General features: G+C 42.9%; 1 protein-coding gene across 3 annotated transcripts; it reads right to left on the reverse strand.

Annotated features, from left to right (window-relative positions):
- Positions 1-56: 56 nt before the first annotated feature.
- LOC117540578 (transcription factor Sp3-like) lies at positions 57-21,592 on the reverse strand. 3 transcript variants are annotated; one of them, XM_034207346.1, is made up of 8 exons: positions 21,371-21,592; positions 20,156-20,386; positions 19,492-20,067; positions 13,523-13,717; positions 11,540-11,741; positions 10,638-10,827; positions 8,485-8,681; positions 57-2,349 (listed from the first exon to the last, which is right to left on the reverse strand). In XM_034207346.1, exons 2-8 carry the CDS (start codon positions 20,375-20,377, stop codon positions 2,105-2,107), a joined length of 1,827 nt encoding a protein of 608 aa, XP_034063237.1. In that variant the 5' UTR covers positions 20,378-20,386; positions 21,371-21,592; the 3' UTR covers positions 57-2,104. The 3 variants fall into 3 exon arrangements, with proteins under 3 accessions (XP_034063237.1, XP_034063238.1, XP_034063236.1); XM_034207347.1 differs by having other exon boundaries at positions 21,411-21,575; XM_034207345.1 differs by lacking the exon at positions 21,371-21,592 and adding an exon at positions 20,992-21,358.
- Between the last annotated feature and the right edge of the window lie 1,013 nt (positions 21,593-22,605).

Below are 22,605 nucleotides of genomic sequence, written 5' to 3' on the forward strand. Positions count from 1 at the left end.
CTACTGAGTGGACAAATTACGTTTCTTCTAAACTTGCCTTCCACATATAAACCCTGTTTCTGGAAGGTTTGAGACTTTTATTGTGATCCATTTGAAAAAAGGTTTTACAAAAAGTAACATTCAATTTTTACACCAATTCTTTAAAAAAAAAATCACTTTTAAAATAAGGTTTTGATACAACAAAAAGCAGTTAACTAAGCAATGGCTTCTATAAACAATGTGAACATAAGATAATATACATGTAAATGAATGCTACAAACATGAGGACAAACTGAGGAAAGGATTACATTAATTAAAATAAAAACGACAAACAATGGCATGATTGTTTTCCTTTTGACTTGAGTGACATCAGGCCAGAATTACCAGCAGAGCCGTTATTGCAAAACTTAATCCCACATCAGCTGGAATGATGACAAACACCTCGGGGTCGTTGCCTCTCTCCGTTTCTTCTTCTTCTCATGGCAACAATTTGTGCACGTTCTCCTCCTGCAGCCGCGTGCAGATGACGATGGCAATAAAGAGCCCTGCAGGAACTCAGAGGTAACCCCTCGACATTACAGGATCACCAACATGTGACTTCGATTTAGACGACACGCGAGATCGGCGACACAGAAAAACTGAAATACAATGTGAATTTACAACAAAGACATTGCAAAAGGAAAATAAAAAACGTGTTTGACGTGGACGAGCACAGCGGGCTCGTGAGCAGATGAGACATTCTGTTCCCGCTGACCAGACGCTGGAAGAAGTTGCCCCTTTTTTTTCAGAGTGGCTTGCATCTATTTCCCATCACCAGCATCAGATCAGCGAACAATGTGCCCAATTTAACTCCCGCCGTGCTCAGAGGCCCCGCCCGGTGGCTGTCACTGATTGGCCCACAGCTGCTGGGCTTTATTAAAGAAAGATTAGACATTTTGGGAAAAATGCTAATTTGCTTTCTTGCCAAAAGTAAGAAGAGACCATTGGCACCACGCACATGTCTGTACAGTAAACACCAGCAGCTGCTTAGCTAAGTTAGCACAACAACAGGAAACGGGTGGAAACAGCTAGCTAGAATAATTTAGAAGTGTCACAAAATCCAGCTACCAGAATCTTTAATGTTCCCTTGTTCACATCTCTTGTGAAAAAGGGAACAAACTGAATCTTGTTTGTATAATTTGTACAAAATATGCAGTGCAAAAGTGCTAGTTTCCTGTTTTACAAGGTTATAATAACTACTTATCAAGGCTGCACTGTTAGCCTTGCAAATAATCTGCAACTTAACCCAACAAAAAAACTACACATTTATGGCTTTACACTTTGTTTTTGTACAGATAAAACAGACAAGATACACCCTCTTACCTAATTTACTTGAGAGATGCTGTCAGACTGATGTGTGTCACCTCTGAACAGCCATGCTAGCCGTTTCCCTGTGTCTGTGTGCTGCGCTAAGCTAACACTTAGCTTCATATTTACAGTACAAACAGGAGTGGTGTCAATCTAGATGAGAAATCTAACTCCCTGCATAAAGGATGCAAAAGAGCATGTTTCCTAAACTGTTGAACTATTCTTTTCAAAACAAAAGCGTTCCTCATGGCGGCAGCAGTGCCTTCAAACAGACAGCTCGGTTTAGTCAGAACTCTCCAGAGACAAACATTCAAAATCATCCCAGAGGTTCCCTACTTTCCTTCCTCTCTTTTCATAACGCACCACCATAATCATTTCACAAACGCATTTATCTCCATTACAGTTACATCATCTGCAAAGCTTAAAAAACACATGCACCTCCAGCATTTTATACAAGAGTATGATACAAAATAAGGCATTTCATCGTGTTGAATATTCATGTTGTGTGTTGAGTGTTAATGCATGTGTGTGTGTGTGTGTGTTTATAGGTGTACATAGCGATCACATTTTAATGTTGTTTTTTTTGCGCGCCTATAAAAAGACTGCAAAAAACAAACATAAAGTCATGATAACTCTTACTTAAAATATATATATTTGTCATATATATTTACGTATATATTCATATGTAAAAAACAAACAAAAAAAAGGTAAGAAGGGAAAGAGAAAAGCCCAAGAGGTCCCTGTGATAGGCCAGTTCTCAAAAAGCCGCCTCACCCCCTTATTCCATGACCTCACCGGACGCCACGGTAACCAGCTGCAGAGGGATCTCCTGATTGAGGTCGTGGGAGGTGGTCTGCAGGATGAGCGTGGTGCCGTCCGCCGTAATGATGGTGTCATTGGTGGGCGGAGACGAGGAGGAGGGGACGCCGGGTTTTTTATTCTGGTGAGTCTTTATGTGCTTGGCCAGGTGGTCGCTCCGCATGAACCTCTTGGCGCACTCTATGCACACAAACTTCTTCTCCCCTGGGACACGGAGAAACAACACGTCAGAACAAGAGATACAGGAAAACATTCATGCCCACTGCAATAACTCTCTATAACAAATCGGTCTCATGTGAACGGACAAGTTTCTGGTGCCTATTGCGTGTGGACGGAAGACTTTTTTGATATCGATTTCGGTCCGTTTGCGTCGTCGTGTGGCTCCAGCCTTAGTTTCAATGTACATTGCCTTGTGTTTTGTATGCTGCTGCAACGCAAATATTTCCAACTGGGATCCATAAAGTGTCTATTGGTCTATCTGTCTGTCTATCTATTTATTTATTTAAATGCCTGGAAGATATCAAGATACTTGTGGTGGAAAGTAACTAGGTACATTAACACATTCTCAAAATTGTACTTGAGTATTTTATTATCATGCTACCTATACTTCTACTTCACTACAATTTAGAAGAACTTTTTCTCCATTACATTTATCTTAAAATCTAAATGACCATTTAGATTAATATAGGTTAAGCATCCCAGCCATTTATAAAGTCATTCAAATAAACCCCACCTTTGCAAATTGCAACATTAAATGATGAACTTATTAATGCAGCGATAAATATAAACAATAACTTATTATGTATGATTCTGAAATGGGCCATACTGCATAATTAGTACTTTTAATGTTGGTACTCAAAGTATATTTGAATGCCAATACTTTAGTGCAATTGAGAATGTGGGACATTTACTTCTAACAGAGTATTTCAACAGTGTAGTATTACTTAGTTTACTAGTAAGAGATCCGAGTGCCTAACCCAACTCTGCTTTGGACCAAATACCTCAAATACCTCAAAGTCTATACTAGTTAATCTCATTGGGGATGATAAAATCCAGCGGGAGCTCGACGGAACAACGCGAAATGTGAAAGTGTTCCAGGATGTCTCTGCACAGATGTCCGAACGCGGATTGTCGAGGACTTTCCTGCAGTGTAGGGAAAAACTCAAAAAGATGAAGAGTGAATATCGCCAAGTAAAGGACAACAATAACACGAGTGGTGCGGGTAGGAAACAATGGAAGTGGTTCGACTTGTTGGACCAGATTTACGGCCTTAGACCGGCCAACGTTGGGAGGGAGGGAGGCCTGGACTCTGCAACGGCTTTACTGGAGTCCCTGCAAGGTACGCTCACTTCTAACAAATAAGTCTATTTTAATCCTTACATTAATGTTCGACAACCCATGCTTTTATGGAGCCCCGAAGAGCTACATAGCTAGCTAAGGCAGATAGCCTAGGCAGATAGCCTTAGCTAGAGCTATTGTTTGCTAACACCATATGTGCCATTGTTTACGTTCAGTTTTTCTTTTCTATAGTTGTTGTTGCTATTTAGTATTGTGCTGCAGTAGTTTGTGGAATTAACAAGTCATTTTGCTGTTCTAGATGATTACATTGGGACTAGTGAGGAGGAACATTCCCGAACAACGGGTGATGGCAGTGTTCCGTCCACAACATCGTCATCGAATCCAGAACGGACCCCAGCTCGACCAGACACTAGCCGAAGAACCGACACCAACTCAACCACCAACGCCGAGTGCCATCACGACACCGCAGCGTGTGGTTCTAGGTAAGAAATAGAAATGGCAAAACGACTGGAATTGTGTTTTTAAACCTTGGATCATCCATCGTCAGTAATTAAAATGAGCTATACCACTGTGTGGAAATGCTCTGTTACAAGTAAAGTCTTAGCTAGTAAGCAGCTAGTACAGTTGTGTGTGACATCCTATCATATACATATATTTATATTCATTATCAACAGGCTGGACATAAGGTAATTCACAATCATTGTAAACATCTAGGGCCAGAACTTTCTTTAGTTCACCTTACTGTTGTTCTGTTTATACATGTTATTCTTATATCCTTGTGTGACCTGTACCTGTCCAGTGTTTTTTCCTTATTGCTAATTATTATCTTATTGTCACCCAGGCAAGAGGAAACGAGGAGGAGAGGATCGGGCCCAGCAGGAACGGCACCATGAACAGCACATGGCCCAGCAGGAACGGCACTTGGACTGGGCCAAAGCGTCTGCTGAGCGGAGATGGGAGTTGGATGCGGCCTTGAGAAGGGAGGAGGCCGCTCAAGCAGAGACCTTCAACCTAGCCTTCCTGCGCACTCTTGGTGAGGTGCTAGGGGGACTGGGCAGCCGACGTGGCAGCCGACGTGGCCTGTCTCCTCCGTGATACTTCAAATAATAGTTATTGTACTATATACTATTATATATTTTTTATCTAGTTAATTTTAAAATGCAATATTTGTACTTTCTTGTTTATTTATTTTCTTTAAAATGTGCATTTTATATTTATTTTTACAATGCCATGTATATTTATGCTGGCTGCAATACAGTTTTACATTTTTTATTTGTATTGTTTAATGGCATGCCTTTTTGATAAAAACATTTTATTTTTATACTGCCATCAATAAAGTACTTCTTTGACTTATCTTATCTCTTGTTGATAATGAATTGCACCCAACAGAAAAAAATCAGATTCACATAATCTTGATTTAGAGAAGATATAAACATACATGAATTTATAAAGCAATAACGAACACCATCAGTTAGGAAAAAGCCCATAAGATAAGTTAGTTTTAAGAGATTTAAAGCAATAAATTGAGTTTGCTAGCTTGAGGTCCTCCTCTAAAACATTATTACATGTTTATTTTGTAATAGTATTAAGAATACATGATAAATACATAATACATGTAGTAGAAATTGCGCAATTGTAATACCCTCGTTCTACTAGACTCAAACAACACATTCCTTATATATTTCAAAGACGAGAGAACAAAAGAAGAAACCTATAACCCATTCAAGCAAGCTTTTCACATGTCTAGAAGAAAGATTGAGGTTATATTTTAATATATTATTTTATGTTGTGGATACTTTAGCCTCCATCCATGTTTACAATTGTCCACACTATTTTACACTTGCATTTATGAATATAGTTTTGCTGTGTTTTACACTTTAGTATTTATGTTTATAGTTAGCTTTGATATTCGCTTAATTGATTAGAAAGATTGTCTTTTCATGATCTGATATTTCCTCAAATGTTCTCATTATGGGGCAGTACTTACTGGTGCTTGAAATTCAAATATTTACTAAATATTCAATTCAGATAACAACATTTGTTTAAAACATTTGACAAACACATGTATATGAAAAAAAAAGAAGATGTATTTATGTTCAATACAATACAATGCATATTTAGGTATTCAGGTAGCGCATCAAACCCTCTCTGATGTCAGTGCCCTCCTCCTCTGCACCTTGAGCCACTGCTACCCCAGGCTCTGCTGCTGCTGGTGCATTCCACCCATCATCTTAGTCCTCTCCATGACTCTCGCAGAGGTTATGCAGAGCACAGCATGTTAACAAGCCACACACCAAGAAACAAGTAAACGATCACTTCCACATCCTCCATTGTTGTGTGTGTTTTGTGAGTTGTGTCGCATTGAAGATGACGCCACTGCAGTTTTACCCAGCGTCGCTCTGCCCAAAAAGCCGATCGCCCCGCCTACACTGCGTTGCTACCCCAGGTCCTAAACTGTAATGGAAATGCGCCACGGCCTCGGACGGCCAGCGAGGCAGCCCGAGGCCTGAGCGAGGACGCTTAAACGGAGCTACCCCGCTGCAGTGGAAATGCGCCATAATATTACAGTGTTACGTTGATTTGTTTGTCCTTCTCGGACCATGCACTACTGTGACGACCCCTCCACACCACGTGGGGTGCCGTCTGGTTGTGTGTGTTTTTTGTGTGTGATTGCAGGTCCCAGCTGCAATCTGTCTGATGAGGTGCACCTGCCGGATGAGCCACGCTGAAGAGGATATAGGAGGAGCAAGTCGGATATGTCGCTCTGACTCCTCTGGGCACTTTCTCCGTGCTAGCCTCGGGGACCTGTGGCTGTTTCTGTTCATTACATTGTTTATTAAGAATAAACAATTGTTATTTTCTTACCCTTCGTCTCGCCTCCCTGCTTTTTGTTGCAGCCCAGGAGCCGGGTTGTAACAGATGGGGGCTCGTTGCTTTGGACCTGGGAAGCGTGTGCAACTGGATGTCCGTTGTGGGGACGGATTTCGCGCAGCTGCTGTCGTCGCTGGGTGCGGCTGGTTGTTTGGGAGTAGCGTTGCGGGGGTGAGTGTTTTCGCAGTTCTAGTGCACGGAGATTGTATGGCAGCAAGTATGAGCACAGATCGTTAGTTACCGTGGTATCTGTCCCTGTTAGGTCTAGTACGGTCTTCCTTGGAGGTCGTAGGGGGGGCTGTTAGTGCGGTGTGAAAGTGGTTAGAGCTATTAGCTCGGGAGCACGCCGAAGCTGCAGGTGGAGTTGCTGGTTTCGGACAAATCTGGAACTGGGGATTTTGTCCGGATGCGAGGTATGGGAATGAATGTTGTGCCTGTTCCTCCGCATTCTGTTGTGCTTAACTCTGGTCTGGTGCAGGGTGAGGTCGCCACAGTCTGTTTTTTGAGGCGGTTCTCTCCACCGGGGATGGAAATGGTGTCACCAGGGCTTGTCAGCTGCAAGGGGGATTGCTGGTCAGAAAGTGGTGGTCACGTGGGAAAGGCTTCATTGGTGGGCCAGTGTATCAGATTGTGGTTCCTGTCAGGTTTCGTGAGGAGGTCCTCAGAAAAGCGCATGGGCAGTCGGGACATCTGGGTGTCCGTAAAACACGTGGTTACCTGTTGCAGTATTTCTTTTGGCCTGGTTTGAGGAGAGATGTGTCTCGGCATGTTGGATCATGTCACGCGTGTCGGACGGGTGGGCCAGTTCGACAGCGACCTGGGGGTCAGGTCTTGGGTTTGTTGCCGGGGGCTAGGTTGCGGTTTCTGGAGGGACATTCCGGGTTCCTCCAGGGGCTGGGTCAGGGGACTGGCCAGAGTGGTTTTCTGTCCGCGCCGGAATATTGGAGATGGGCTCCTAGCTATTCGGGTACTTAGGGGAACTCCTTTCTTATGCACCCCCCCTCGGTTATCGGCTACCACCACAAGTATATTTCAGATCTGTGGGAAACACTGGATGTAATATCCATACCAGCGTTTCCGCCAGGGGGCCGTCTTGCCGTCCTTATTCAGCTCGGGACGCCCTGAACGCGAACCGAGGGCGTCCAACAATATTAATAATTCGAGAGAAGATCGAGAGTTTTTATTGCTTGAAATGACGAAAAGGAAAAAGGACAAGGACATCCCGCTGTTGGAGGGGCAAAGGAGTCTGATGGGATTATTTTTCGGAGTATTGAAGATTGTTTCCCCGACATCGGCGGTGCCTGCTACAGGCAACACGGAACGTGCGCGATTTGGACGCGATGAGCGGGGTTTTTTTTAGTGGAGCACGCGCGTGAGCTGCGAGCACCAGAGCCTCGCAGCGGCGAAACTGAGGCTCCGTGGTAAACTGTGGTAACATGAAGAGGGTGGACACCCTCTCAGCCCTGGTCTGGCGGAAACACTGATCCATACATTGCCCAGCCCTAATGTACTGGTTACCACACATCTTTTAACCCTAACTGATCAACAGGATTACCAAGTGCTATTAGACCAGGCCATTTAAGGCCGGCACCAAAAGCTAGTCAATATCCAATAGACCTTCATGTTATACTGACCAACTTTATAGCAGAGATAACAGGCTGATGCTGCCGCTTAAACTCAGAGTGGCAGCTTGTCACATGAGAATAGCTATTCCACCTTAAATCTCAGCCCACCTTAAGCTTGAGCCTTTGTTGTTGCTGCTAGCTTTGGGCTAGCCTGAATCCTTTTAGTTACATTAGGAGTTGTAACATTTATTCACCAGCAAACAAACTATACACATGTTGGTCTGAGTTCAATTCCATCTCTCACCCCGTCTGCCTCTCCACCAACCAGCTGTACACTAACCTTTGTGAACATGAGATCATTTGCTATATCACTCACCCAACCTCAGTAGTGTTTAATACAACATGCTCACACAGCTTTATTACTTCAGTTGAGTAAACATCTTAAGAACACATTTGAAAGAAAACACCTTAGGCCCAGCGAGGGGTCAACTGAGGTCTTGCATGCTGGTATGACACTGGAGGAACCATGCATGTCATCTCATTTACAACGAGCTTCAAACATAAAACTGTGTTGTGATTTGATATGAAAAGCATGTCCTCTCACCTGTGTGTGTCCTCCGGTGTCTCTGCAGCTCGTCGCTCCGGGTGAACCTCTTCCCACAGAACATCCAGTTGCAGACGAAGGGTCTCTCTCCGCTGTGCCAGCGCAGGTGAGCTCGGAGATGAGACGTCTTCCCGTAAACCTTCCCGCAGCCCACGATGTGGCAGATATGCTGCTTCTTCTTCCCCATGCCCGACCCTCTGTGAAAGGCAGGAAGGATGTGTAATGGTTAGAACACACACAGACTGTGGGGGACAAATAATCCTAGGCTGGGAATACGCAATTTAACAAAGAGATGAAAGTTGTGTAAAGCAGAAATACGTTTGTTCTGGACGTCACACCACAGAATAATGTGTTTTAAAACACCCCGCCAAGATCAAATCAATAAAATATGGACATGTGTATGAAATTAGTTTTCAAAATCGAAATAAAAACGGTGTCCTCTACTCTGAAACTTGAGTCTTTTTAACAGGCAACCAATGCAGGGACACAACTGGATTTGTCCCGGTATTCCAGATGGCCGATACATCACTGGTTTCGGTAAGTAAGTGTCGCAACTCGCGATTGAGTGAGAGAACCATTGAAGCTCTGACCTCCTGTCTTTATAGAGTTAGGGGAGGGGTTATGTTAAGAGGGTCTTCAGTGCATCAACAAGTCTTGATGTAAGACCTGCCCAAAAAAACCTGAACATGGAAATGCCGAAAAAAACTCCACAATTCAGCACTATATATTCTACAGTCATGTGTTTTCAGCAACTATTTAAAAAATGTAAAATGTGTTTTTACTTTCTTACTTAAAAAAGGATTAAAAGAAACAAAAAGAAAAAGCTGTATAATCAAATAATGCTAATCCTACATCACTGTGCTCACTAAGCATTACGCAAACAGGGGAAGACATTAAGGGGAACGTTTTCATTATCACCGGCCGCACCACTGGCCCGGAGCATTCGTCCAAAAAAAAAGTAATAATGAAGAAAATGAAAAACATTTGTTGCAATAGTAATTTATGCACAAACTACATTACTACTTGTACTACAACATTTGAACAATCAGTTCTTCCTCATTTTCCTCAATTGTTCATATTTGGTTTATTACAGTAATTATATTGTGGTCATTGTTAAAGAAAAAAAGGAGGGTGACATTTCAGCTATGAGTATTATTATTTGTATAATACACTTTCTGCCTTCCTTTCATTATCAGGAGTTATAAATGTAATGGCTATGTAATAGATTAGATTAGAACATTCATTCTCCTGCTGGGACATTTCCCTGAAGCCAATATACCTTTACATTTTCTACTCTTCACTTACTTGTCAGCATAGGTCGGCATTGATGTACAGAGTAGACAAAATACCTTGTTTATATCATCATATTGAAGCCAACTCCATCGATCAAGCCAGTGTGGCTGAAACTTTCTCTCCCTCTTCTTCTCATACTCTGTCACTCTCCGTTAACTCCTCCGGTGACTTTCTTTTATTTGAAGATTGTTTTTTGCCCGGCGTTTGGCCGGTTACTGTGGTATGGTTAGGTTGCGCGAAAGTCTGTAGTGAAGGAGCGTGCTCCCGCTCACGGGAGCCTGCTCGTGCTGCGCTCCGCAGCAAACAGCTGTTTGCTTTTCACCCAACAACGACAACCAACTCACGGAACGCTATGTTGTAGCGTTGATAAACAAAACAATTTAACACAAGTGCTAGTCAAAATACCAATACCACAGGACCATTTTGTTTTAGAGCAATATTTTTAGTGGCCCAAGCGGGCAAGTGGAAAGTACGTTATGCTGGCCCGGGGGGTCTAAATAGCGCTTCCGGGCCAGCGGGCCATTTATAATGTCGAGCCCTGTCCAAACAATTTTCATGAATTTGTTTCATAAGGAAATATGAATTTACATCACTTACAGAGCCTCTGCAATGAACCACGTGTGTGCATCACTGAAAGGCGCCTCGAAATACCTTTTTATTGTTGTATCAACATTGTCTGTCACTGAATAAACCTGCATATGGTGTTTAATCAACTTTAAGGGCGTCATTTAGTTTCTCCTGACTTTATTGTTTTTTTCTTATGAACAAAGATGAGCTCAACGTCTACTCCTCCTGGTATCTGTAATGTGTGTGTGTGTGTGTGTGTGTGTGTGTGTGTGTGTGTGTGTGTTTTCTCACACCTTCCCCCGGACTCCTTGCAGTTGGGGCAGGTGCAGGCCACTCTGCGGAGCCTCTTGCCCTCCCCCCCGTCCCCCCCCATGTCCTCGTCCCCCAGCTGAGCGCGCAGGTTGTTCAGATCGCTCGGGTTCAGCGTGGAGTCTCCGCTCAGCTGCCACTCCTCAGAGTCCGGCTCCTCCTTGATGTGGATACCTGAACCAAAGGGAAAGGTTTTAGAATCAAAAGATAACCTAATGAAACCTCCAAGATGATTACTGACATTAAAACCTCTGTTCTAATGCCAACAAATACTTCAGTTCTGGGAATGGGTACACAAGGTTTTGCAAAAGATACTGAGATATGAGTCCTATGGACTACACGGCCCTCTATCTGGGCAATTCTACAGAGGAAAATCTTCACTACATACATAATATCTTGTACAAATACTGTTGATAGCTGGCAAGAAAGCCATAACTAGGAAATGATGCAGGGTGGAGCCTCCTACTGTGGAAGAGTGGATGGAGATCCAGTGACAAACATCTGTTCTACGGTGCAACATGCAGATGAGGTATTATCTAGTGAATTTAGGGAAATCAACAGTGGTGAATAGACAACGTGTAGACTAAGGGTCTCTTAGTGTGATTTAGGGGGAGACACTACAGGTCAATAGGTAGATAGATAAACATGAACGTTTCCCAGCTTATAACAAACATTCAGACGTTTGTTAAGTATTACAAGTTGCATTTTTAAATATGCAAATCTACAGATGCAAATAGACAAGTGTAGTCAAATAAGCACTCAGATGTGTATTTTGGATGTTCCACTAGTCTGAAATATGCTCAACCAACCTTAAGAGTTTTGCATTCTGATTTAGGATTTTCCTAATTATGTGTGAGTTTGTTGATGATGTGTGGGTGTGCCGTACCAGCTGGACTGTTGTCCTCCCCCTGTGAGTACTGAACTCCGCTCTGTGTGATGGAGTTGACTGTGACGGTCTGCAGGTTGGGCAGGCTGACGTGGCCCCCCTGGCCCAGAGAGAGGTTGTGGACCGGGGCCAGGGTCAGCTGCTGGGCCTGAGCCTGGCCCTGGGGCAGCTGGAGGCCCTGGAGAGACTGCACCCCCTGAACCTGAGAGAGGAGAGGGGCAGGTTAGTGATCTGACATGTTCACAGTAAAAACACAACTTTTGATCATTTAAAGATGGGGTAGTTAAGTTTGAGAAACCGGCTCGAGATACACTTTTTGTTATATTCCATGGAATGCTCTTAACATCCCGATAGCAATGAATATCTTAAGTGCTTTGACAAAAAATCCATACAAAAAAATTCATCTGTGGAAGCCGTAGTACTGTAAAAAGCACGACCAATCATATGAGCCGGCCCGGCTAAAATAACTGGATGGCCTACCTGCCTGTCAGCCTTCCATCTGTGCACAAACTTATCTCGTGCCCTCATAGAGAACCGCAGTGACGCGTCCTAAAACCCGGATGTAAACTCCTTCCGGTTCCTTCGTCAAAAACGCAATGCATTTCTCCATAGGATTTTGGAAAATAGCTTGAAATAAGGTCTGTGGTTGACACACATTTAAGAGACGGATCACGTTTTGTTCAGCCGGATAATATCCACATGTCTACCCTACTTTTATAATTTTCTAATCATAAATCTAGTCGCCAGAAGCAAAATGCTAACGTTATGCTATAAACTAACTACAGCAGGGTCGCTGCTTCAACGTCACGCCAACTTAAGATCCATATTCAAACATACAGATTCTAAATGGTTCAAGTTGAAGCGTTTGTTTGAGCAGTTTGCAGGAGGCAGGTACTTGCTTTCAAGCAGAACAGGGCAAACAAACTTAGCGGGAGTGTTTTACGTGTTCGGTGTAATGACGTAAAACGGCCTGGACAACTTCTGTAGTCCTATTCAGCCACTTGTTAACAACCATCGTTTTTCAGACACGTAAACTCTTCAAAAATCACCAGCTGCTGATGTATTTAATGTCGTAGAACAAAACGTGATCCGTCTCTTCAATTTGTGTCAAACAGATATTATTTGGAGCTATTTTCCAAAATCCTATGGAGAAATTGCATTGCTTTTTGTCGAAGGAACCGGACGTGGTAAAAATGCTAACTTACTTCCGGGTTTCAGGACGCGCCACTGCGGTTCTGTATTGGTCATGTGCGTGTTCGTGTGTGTTGGAGGAGGGGCTCTGTAAGGAAGTAGCAGATTTCTTCCGGCTGTGTATTTTCAAATTCTAGCGCACTCGAGCTGGTTTCTCCAAAATGACCTACCCCACCTTTAAGTGAGTCCAGGGGAAAAATGAAGTTAATTGTGTTGCTTTATAAATAGAAGGTTTGGTATTGACAATAGCCATTATATTAAAATAAAGGAAATATTTAAAGTTTGTTAATCATTTTGCGTGGGCCTTGAGTACTTGTTTGTTTTTTTTACTTCATGTCGTTGCATTTTCTCTCAATTAGTGGGCAGTTTTATATTTTAAAAAGGCAAGGTAAAAACATATATATTGCACATTTTAACAATAAAGAAAGTGATTTACAAAAAACATTTAAAGCATAAGACATGGTGCAAAAGAAACAGCATTATAAAATGATATTCAAAAACATATAAAAACAGCCCTTAGAAAGTGAAAAAATTAAAACAGTAGCATACAAGTACTGTTAAGCTCAGCTTCGATTCCAGACCCTTTCTCTGCTTCCTTCCCTTGCATCATGAGTTTAATTCACAATTAACACAAGTTGAATTTAACCGATAACAATATGTTTTCTCTCCGAACTTTCCATAGTTTGCGACATATGGGTTTTTCATGAATTATTTTGCTATTAAATCATGTAGTGAAAATCGAATATTGTGACAGTCTTGCTTTAAGAACAAGTAGAAACTCCTGTTGGTCACCTGGAAGGTCTGCCACTGGATCTGCCCGGTGGCGGAGACGGTCTGGGCCTGGATGAGGAAGGTCCCGGGGTTCACCAGCTGCACGCTCTGCAGAGTCTGTCCTCCTGCATTCAGGTCCTGACCCTGAGCCCCCTGCCCGTCCCCAGACAGGTGCAGGATGGGCTGCGACATAGTGGTGGCGTGAGACGATGAGACCTGCAGAATCATGAGAATAAACACACAAAGGATGAAAAAGCAGCACTAATGTCATGTTTCTATCTGCTAAGTCCTGGTTCAACAGTACAATGCTTTTTTATCCCTGACATTTTTAATAAATGGCAAGCTACAGTTTTTCAAACAAGCTGAGAATTCATCTGTGGTTGTTGACACCGTGGGAGGGAAGCTTCGAAACACTTTCACAACAGCATTGCTTTCACAAGCTGCAACTGATCAAAGAAGTGCAGTCTGTACAAATGTAATTATGCAGTATAAAAACATGTGCAAGGGCAACAAATAACACAAACCATTCGTAGAAGGAGGCGGCTTAGCTTGACTAAAAAGATTCCTGGCCAGTAACAGTATTATATTCTGTTGAATATACAGTAAGCTGTATTGTGGCCTTAAAGCAGCGATACTCAAATTGGAGATCCACCAAATCAATCTATTTCTACTTAAATGTCCTCCACATAAGGAGTGTTTTGGTTTGAAATGTCTACATGCTGTTGCCCAAACAATGCCTGGCTCCTGTTTAGGGTCGCAAAGGGGCGGAATTTTGGAATTATGTGACCCGCTCTATCGAACTCAGTCGGAAGTCGTAACGGCTCCTTTCAAAATAAACGTGGATTTGCGTAAAAAAAATAGTTTTTCGGGGTTCGTGCGTTTTGTTTGATTTTAAATAAACAAAGTCTTGGCTTTCAGAATATGAAACTTTTATTGCCAAAATATCACGATAAATACATGTTTGAAGCTTGTAAAGGGACGATGACAGCCCTCACTCGCACCCTGCTCTTCCGCAGCGCCGCGCCGCCCCCCCTCCCTCCGGCTGAAATTATGAACGCAAGGCGTATAGTAATCATAGATAACACGGCAGGGTCCGTTACAGTTTCTTTTCATCTGATTTCAAATAAACAAAGTCTTGGCTTTCAGAATATTAAACTTGTTTCGGCAAATTCAGATGATAAATACAACTTTGAAGCTTGTGACGCAGTGTTTCCGCCAGGGGGGTGTCTTGCCGTCATTTGACGCCATTATTCAGCACGGGACGCCCTGAACTCGAGCCGAGGGCGTCCAAAAATATTAATAATTCGAGAGAAGATCGAGAGTTTCTATCGCTTGAAATGACGAAAAGGAAAAAGGGCAAGGACATCAATCTGTTGGAGGGGCAAAGGAGTCTGGTGGGATTATTTTCGGAGTATTGAAGAGCGGGGGGGGGGGGTTAGTGGAGCACGCAAGTGAGCTGCGACCACCAGAGCCTCGCAGCGGCGAAACTGAGGCTCCGTGGTAAACTGTGGTAACATGAAGAGCCGTTTGGGAGCCGAAACAGCCGGCGCTTTAAGAGAGCCGAGCCAAATGATCCGGCTCACTAACGTAAAAAGACAGTATCTATAATTGATATTGATATAGTTTATTAATCCCCATGGGGAAATTGTTTCTCTGCATTTGACCCATCCTAGTGTTAGGAGCAGTGTGCTGCCATTTTGAACGGCGCCCGGGGAGCAGTGTAGGGAACGGTGCCTTGCTCAGGGACACCTCGGTAGCACTTGGTCTTGCTGGGACTTGAACTGGTGACCTTCCAGTTGCCAAGCCAAGTCCCTATCGACTTCGCCACCACCGCCCTAAGGGACGGCTCAAGTCAAAATTCAAGCACCCACCCCCCCCCGTCTCTCGGGGTGGACGCCCTCTCAGCCCTGGTCTAGCGGAAATGCTGTTGTGACGGCATAATTACAAGCGGAGAACGGGGTAACTTGATGTCACAGCAGGCGTAACAACAGTCGGTGTTTCTCGTGACGGTTTTCCCCGGGGAACAAACACAATACACACACATACACACACTAGGGCTGTACCCGAATATTCGACTATTCGTTCGTTGGCCAACTATTCGGGTTTCAATTTCATTATTCGGATATTCGTTTTTTTTCAATATTTTTTTTTTTCTCCCTAAATGTATGCTATCAATAAAGGCGAATTGCCATATTCTTATACTATATTTATACTTTTGAATTGCACTGTTAAAATGCGGAAATATATACAATATCAGCCTGTGCTCCTGACATCGCGTTCACTCAATCACGAACGCAAACGGCTCGCTTCACCTCGCTTCACACACCTGAACACAAAATGCCGAAGAATTCAGCTGTGTGGGACCATTTTAAATTGGACGACGGTAAGAAGAAGGCAGTGTGCCAAATATGCGACAAGAAACTGGCCTACCACGGTGGCACAACAACTCACCTGGATGCTGTAAGTACTAGCTTAGCTTAGCTGTTGTCAAGTTGCCATGATGAAGCTGCTTTATCCGCCGTTTAAAGGGATAGTGGAAATGGAACCTCAAATAGTTTCGTTTTAACTTATATACAAGCATAATTACGTACCAAAACAATCACACCTGATTAAAAATATATAATAATAATAATAATTGCCTTACGCATGTTAGAAGCACTTTATTGCAGCTTCCCCGAAGTTTTTTAGAAACGAAATGTTCCACTCAGCCAAACCAGAAGTGACGAAAACTCAGAAAGACGATACGATAACAAACCATGGCGTCTATGCAGAATGAACGTGGAAGGGCAAATATACCAGACAAAGAAGAAGGATTGTACGAGGTATCCAGTGATGATAGCGAGTCAGAAACATCCTCTCGGCTTTCCTACGAAAATGTCGTTTTAGGAACTGAATCTGAATCCGGTTCAGTAAGCGACGATGGTGACAATATTGAGCCAGACGATGGACCATTACGTCCTTATTTGTTCGAGCCCGAGCCCGAGGTGATGGTTCACGGCATGGGCAATGGCGAGGATGACCAGGACCAGGCCCCAGATGATGCACCCCTACGCACAAATAATCTTGACTGGTAGGTCCCTAAGCATAGCTCACGCATCTTAAGATCACCTGTAGCCTTTACAAATATGAATCATTGTTAACCAGTTAAGCCCGAAGGTCCCCCCAGTGGACCCCTCCCACAGTTTTTTTTCTCTCACATGTCTCAGGGCTTCTTAACATTTATGAAACTATTAATGTTTCATACCCTTTTAAAAGGTAAGAAACTCCGCTAACTGACAATGAGAACAATTGTTAGCTAGAAACACAAGAGTAATACCAAGCCTTTGAATTAGCATTGAGCGAAACAATGCTAACTAATGCTAACGCTTTTTTACACACAACACACGGTAGAAATGCCCTTATTACTATCTTAACTGCACAAACAAGATATACGATTTAAAGCTGAGACTCCACAGATTCCACACATGTAATGTCATCACTGTAAGACCTCGAATTCCTGGAGCTATCAGCCAGAAAAGAGAAAGTAAACAACATCCGGTTCCAAAAATATTACAATAATTACGTCTTACCTTTTTTGATTTGTGATCAAAAGTTGTGTTCAACGGAATAAAAACGCATCTCAAGGTTAATCCAATGTCGTTGTGTCACGTAGAATTTTTTACTGATAATCAATCATCATATTTATGGCAATATACTCGGTATAAAGTATTGACACATCTATTCACCATAATAAAGGTCGGCTATTCACATGCAAATGCTATTGAATGTCCGCCATTGTTTGTGCCCGTCTTCCTCTGTTCTCGTCATCACCCGAAGATTCCCGACGATTCCCGAAGTATTTCGTTTCATTGAGAGGGCGCAGTAAAATTGAAAATAAAATGAAACTAGGCGCATGAAATTAAAAAAAATTGTTTATTATGCTTATTTTTAATAAAAATACATAAGTTAAACCCAAAATTCGCAGATTTCCACTATCCCTTTAAACAGTAACGTTACACATGATAAAAATCGTGCTCTTACTTTGCTTGGAAAATAGTTGCAAGCAAGCAACCGAATTGTTTTTTTATATTAGTTTTTCAATTTTATCCGAATAGTGAAAATAATAGGAGCAATGTGGGAACATCTGGGGCTAAGGCAATTATTGGCATACGCCAATTGGCCAATTCATTTATTTTTCGTCCTTCATTTATTTAAATACTGTTTACTGTATCGGTAACAAGTGTTACCCTGTTAGGCCTACTGTTACGGCTATGTTATTAAAAGTATTGTTGTTATAACAGAAATATGTGTTTTGTATCTTCAGGTTGTAAAACGTTATAGACGGAATTTGGAACCAGATTTGGTCCCCGGGCGCTGCGCTGCGGGTGGGTTCAATGCAGAGGACACATTTAGTTTTAATGTATGCGAGTACTGAGACAATACATAAATATAAATCGTAATAGTATGCTCTTTCTGCGCTTCTGCTTAACAGCGTGTTGTCAGGTGTCTCGGAGCGTGTTATGAAAAAAAAAGTTATTTAAAAAAAAAAAGAAGATCTCTCCGCACCGAATAGTCGCTGCTGATTACTACCGAATATCCGGAGCCCGAAAAATGGTATTCGGGACAGCCCACACACACACACACACACACACACACACACACACACACACACACACACACACACACACACACACACACACACACACACACACACACACACACACACACACATCACACACACACACACACACACACACACACACACACACACACACACACACACACACACACACACACACACACACACACACACACACACACACACACACACACACACACACACACACACCACACACACACACACACACACACACACACACACACACACCACACACACACACACACACACACACACACACACACACACACACACCACACACACACACCACACACACACACACACACACACACACACACAGACAGAGAGACAGAGATTCCAGAGAAGAGAAAACTTTAAAGGCTTTTTTCTCAAAATGATTATCATTATATAATGTGACATATTTTGCTTAATGTTTGGAGTACAAAAACAATCCTGATATCATTAGAACGCTATGAATCTCCTCTTTCCAGCAGTGTATACAACTCAAAATGTGTCTTCAGGTCAATGCGACTGATTTCGATAGAGCAGGTCACATATTCCATATTGGAAACTTTCCATCGGAATAATGGGAACTAACTGGGAATTGAGGGTAATGTAATCGAATTGTATAATATCCAAGCATAAATATAAACATTTTGTTTTGTCATAAGAAAACATCCATGCAAAATGATACAATTAAAAAAACATAAAAAGTGTGGTGCAGTCTTCCAGAAATCATCTGTGCATGTGATGGAGGAATGCACAGTGCCTGTAGGGGCTGTGGTCTCAATAGCCATGCAGTAAGCAGTATGCTATGTGCATGTGATTGAGGAATGGCATGGATATTAAAGTCTACTTGAATGGCATCTGTTTGTTTAAGTCAAGATTATGCTAAAATATACTTCCCCCAACTATATTTAAGTTCCCTATGAAGAGGCAACCTTCAAATTAGAAAATTCCCAGTTTATTTCCATAAATTCCCATGGAAAGTTTCCATCTTTGAAAATTCCCGGAATTTTGCAACCCAACTCCTGTTACCATGACAAAAATGACACTGTATTGATACAGCTGGAAAAACTGAAAATGTGAATGTGACTGAAAGATATATTGTACTGTATTATTGTCTGAAACAAAAACAAAAAAAGTTATAAAAAAAATAAACCCACTTTTTTCAATAAACTACTGTATTTTTTTTTTTTAACTCCAAATAGTCAAAAAAAATTATGTTAAGATTGATTTAAACTGGGAACTATCTAAACCAAAAAAATGACTAATCAACACTGTTGACTTAAATAACTGCTGACCAATCAGATTTGTCACGGGGCCTTCCTGACACACGAACACAGATATCAAGTTAAAGTCACACTCTGACCTGGATTTGCTGCATGTGGTTCTGGGAGTTGTAGTTCTCCTGTGATGGGTCGGACACGCCTGCAGATACGGCGGTGGCTTGGGTCAGGACCCCGGTGCCGTCGATGGTCTCCGGGAGATGGGAGGTGTTGGAGGAGGAGGTGGTGGTTGGCACGTAGAGTTGGTGGTGGTCGCCGCTCACAGTCACCATCGACTGCTTAACATCCTGACCCTGATTGTCCAGCGTCTGGCCGCCCATGATCAGCTGACCTTCAGCCGTTACCCCAGTTGCGATGGGGACCGTATGTGCTCCGGTCAGTCCTAGAGACTCCAGGTCCACACTGTTTATGGGGACGAACGTTATGTTGCCCGGCAGCCCCATGGAGCCGGTGTACGTGGACCCCCCTAGTGAGACCCCTTGGATGGACTGGACCTGCCCGGCCTGCGTCAAGAGGTCAGAGGTCGTCGTCGTGGCACAGCTGATCCCAATGCTGCCTTGACCGCCATCGTGGATGAGCTGGATCTGCCCCGTGCCATCATCCAATCCATGTGTGAATCCTGACAGTGTCCCATCTGCATTTTGGATTTGGGGGATTACCTGGAAGAAGGAGCGGTGGTTTAAAATAAGATCATCGCCTGAACAGACTGTATCTTTGTTGTGTTTTAAAAAAAAAGAAGTTGTTTACCTGATACTGGATGCCTGACACTCCATTGGCTGAACCATCATTCCCAGATGCTGTAACATAAATGGGCTGGTTTTGCAGACTCCCAAGAGGAAGTACATACTGTCCATTGGACGTGACAATTCCCGAGTTTTGAATGTGAAGGATTCCCTGGTCTTCCTTCCCAGATGAGACCGGAGTTAACACTTCCCATCGGTCTGAGCCCGTCAGCTGAATGGCTGACATATCTGTCGTCTGGGATTGAAATCAACACTCAAGATTAACAAGGACAGATCACACTTCAACAAGAGGACTCATCTCAGCTTTTGATTAGATCACAGGAACACAGAACCAGCCTGGTTTTTGTCCTGAGATCAGTTATAGATTCAGAGATTGTGCTGCTACACCAAAAGACAGTAAATCATAAGGAGGGGGGGATCATGTAGGATTTGTGCTGATGCAAACGATGCAACAGCCACAAGCAACACAGAGTGAAGATAACAGGCTCAGAAATGGTCGAGAGCAGAGAGTGGGGGATGGGTGGCTGTTACAGCACAATTGAACGCTACAGTTTTGATTAAGGACGATATCCCTGCAATATTAAAACACCCAAGCATCTTCAGAGCCAAAGGTACACCGGCTATCTTCCAACGAGTCCAAGTGACTGACTCCAGTGTCCTACCCACTATGGGCGGGTTTTACAGGGGTAAAGTGGGTGGCCGTTATTGAGGGGAACACAGGAAGTGTACGGCGTTCACCCCATGCCATCAAAATTGTAAAACGTGTGAACTTCATGCTCACAAAAACACAACCAGCAATCGAAAGCGAGCGAGAAAGACGGGCTAGAAAATGTCGGATACCTGTGTTTCCGTGGCGCCGCCGGGCTGCAGAAACTCGCTTTGACTGCTGTCCACGTCCGCGGACGCCATTTCTCCTTGTTTCAGAGGCTGCTCTGGCGCTAGCAGAGATAGAGGGGGAAACTCAGCAAAACTCTGTAATCTTCAACTCCTGCCTGCCAGAAAAGCCCGCAAAACATCCCCACTCTCCAGTCCAAAAGGAGCTGAGTGCGAAATGCAACTTTGCAACCAAGATTGTATGGCGATATCGGCCTAGATTGACTGTTTACTTTGTCAACTCCGTGGCTAGCCAGCTAGCTCGGTTAGCTAACCATATCTAGCTTGTTAGCAGCAGAGCAAAAGATAAAAAGACGCAGCTTGCTTCGCTGTTGCACAAACTCACCGATTAGTTGCACGCTTCGCTGCGCTAATGGTTTACGTACCAGGCATAGCGTGAGTGGTAGTAACCGGGAGGATTATCTGAAAACTAAACTCCAAACATGATTATTTTATCAAAGGCGGGCTAGTGTTGATCGGTGAATTCGGGTCGATTTTTTTCTATTTTGATTGACGGTGCGGGAAACACAAAAAGGTGGGACTAACAGGCTTGACCGTCGAATTTGCATCACATTACAGGACGTCCCGCCCTTCTTCTCTTATGTGATTGGCTGAGCAAGAGGTTTGGCGAACGCCATTGCGTAAGAGGGATGTCAATCGGTTTTTCGTAGTACGTGTGTTTCCTGTTTGTTGTTGAGCGGAGAAGAGATGGAATGCAGTTGAAGAATTCCCAACAGAGATGGAGTTTAAAATGCGCCGTTTAATTCGAAATAAAACAATATATTTTCCTTTGTAATGTTTAAATAAGTTATATATTTTAAACCGCCGGCGTTGTTTTAATTCAGTGCGCGCTCTCTTCGCCAAAACACATAAACATGCGAAAGACGAGTCCCGAGAGTTAGTTTATCAAGTTTTATGTTTACTGTAGATCCAGTTGGTGTCCATTACTACCACAAGGAAGTTCTTTAAAACGTTATTACAGACTTAAGAAAACCTGTAGCTGCTTACAAAAGTCGAGTTCGTGTTCAAATGATTATCCAAATGAACATTTACATTATCACAAAGCTATTTGTGGTATTTCTTAGCCATTCCCTTCATTATTATACACAGTGAGCTACGATGAAGTTGTAAAATATATATTATACTGAGCTGTCGCACATAATCACAGATCACTTTGGGCCAATATTCACATAACAACGTTGTTGTTACAGCATCTCAGTAGTCAAAGAAGCAGAGTATACAAGTGACGGAGTGATACATGAAACGGGAAAAACAAATATGCAAATTAAACAACATGAACGATACTATTTTGATTAAGGACATATTTTGACCATAATGGTGGATTGGTGTTGCTTGGCACACTGAGGTAACAGAAACCAAAAGTCAAAATGCAACTTGAACTAGAGTGTGAAATGTGTAAGTCACAAGATGTGTCCTACTTATCCAGTGTAGTAAAACAATGCTTCCTTAATGCAGTGAACGGGTCACATGACATGGAAACCATTGGACACATCCAAGAGTTTTAAATAAAAAACACTGCAGTGGGAGTGAATGGGTCACATCACATTGAAGCTATTGAAA

Source organism: Gymnodraco acuticeps, unplaced genomic scaffold (assembly GCF_902827175.1).
Source record: "Gymnodraco acuticeps unplaced genomic scaffold, fGymAcu1.1, whole genome shotgun sequence".
NCBI classification, from domain to species: Eukaryota; Metazoa; Chordata; class Actinopteri; order Perciformes; family Bathydraconidae; genus Gymnodraco; species Gymnodraco acuticeps.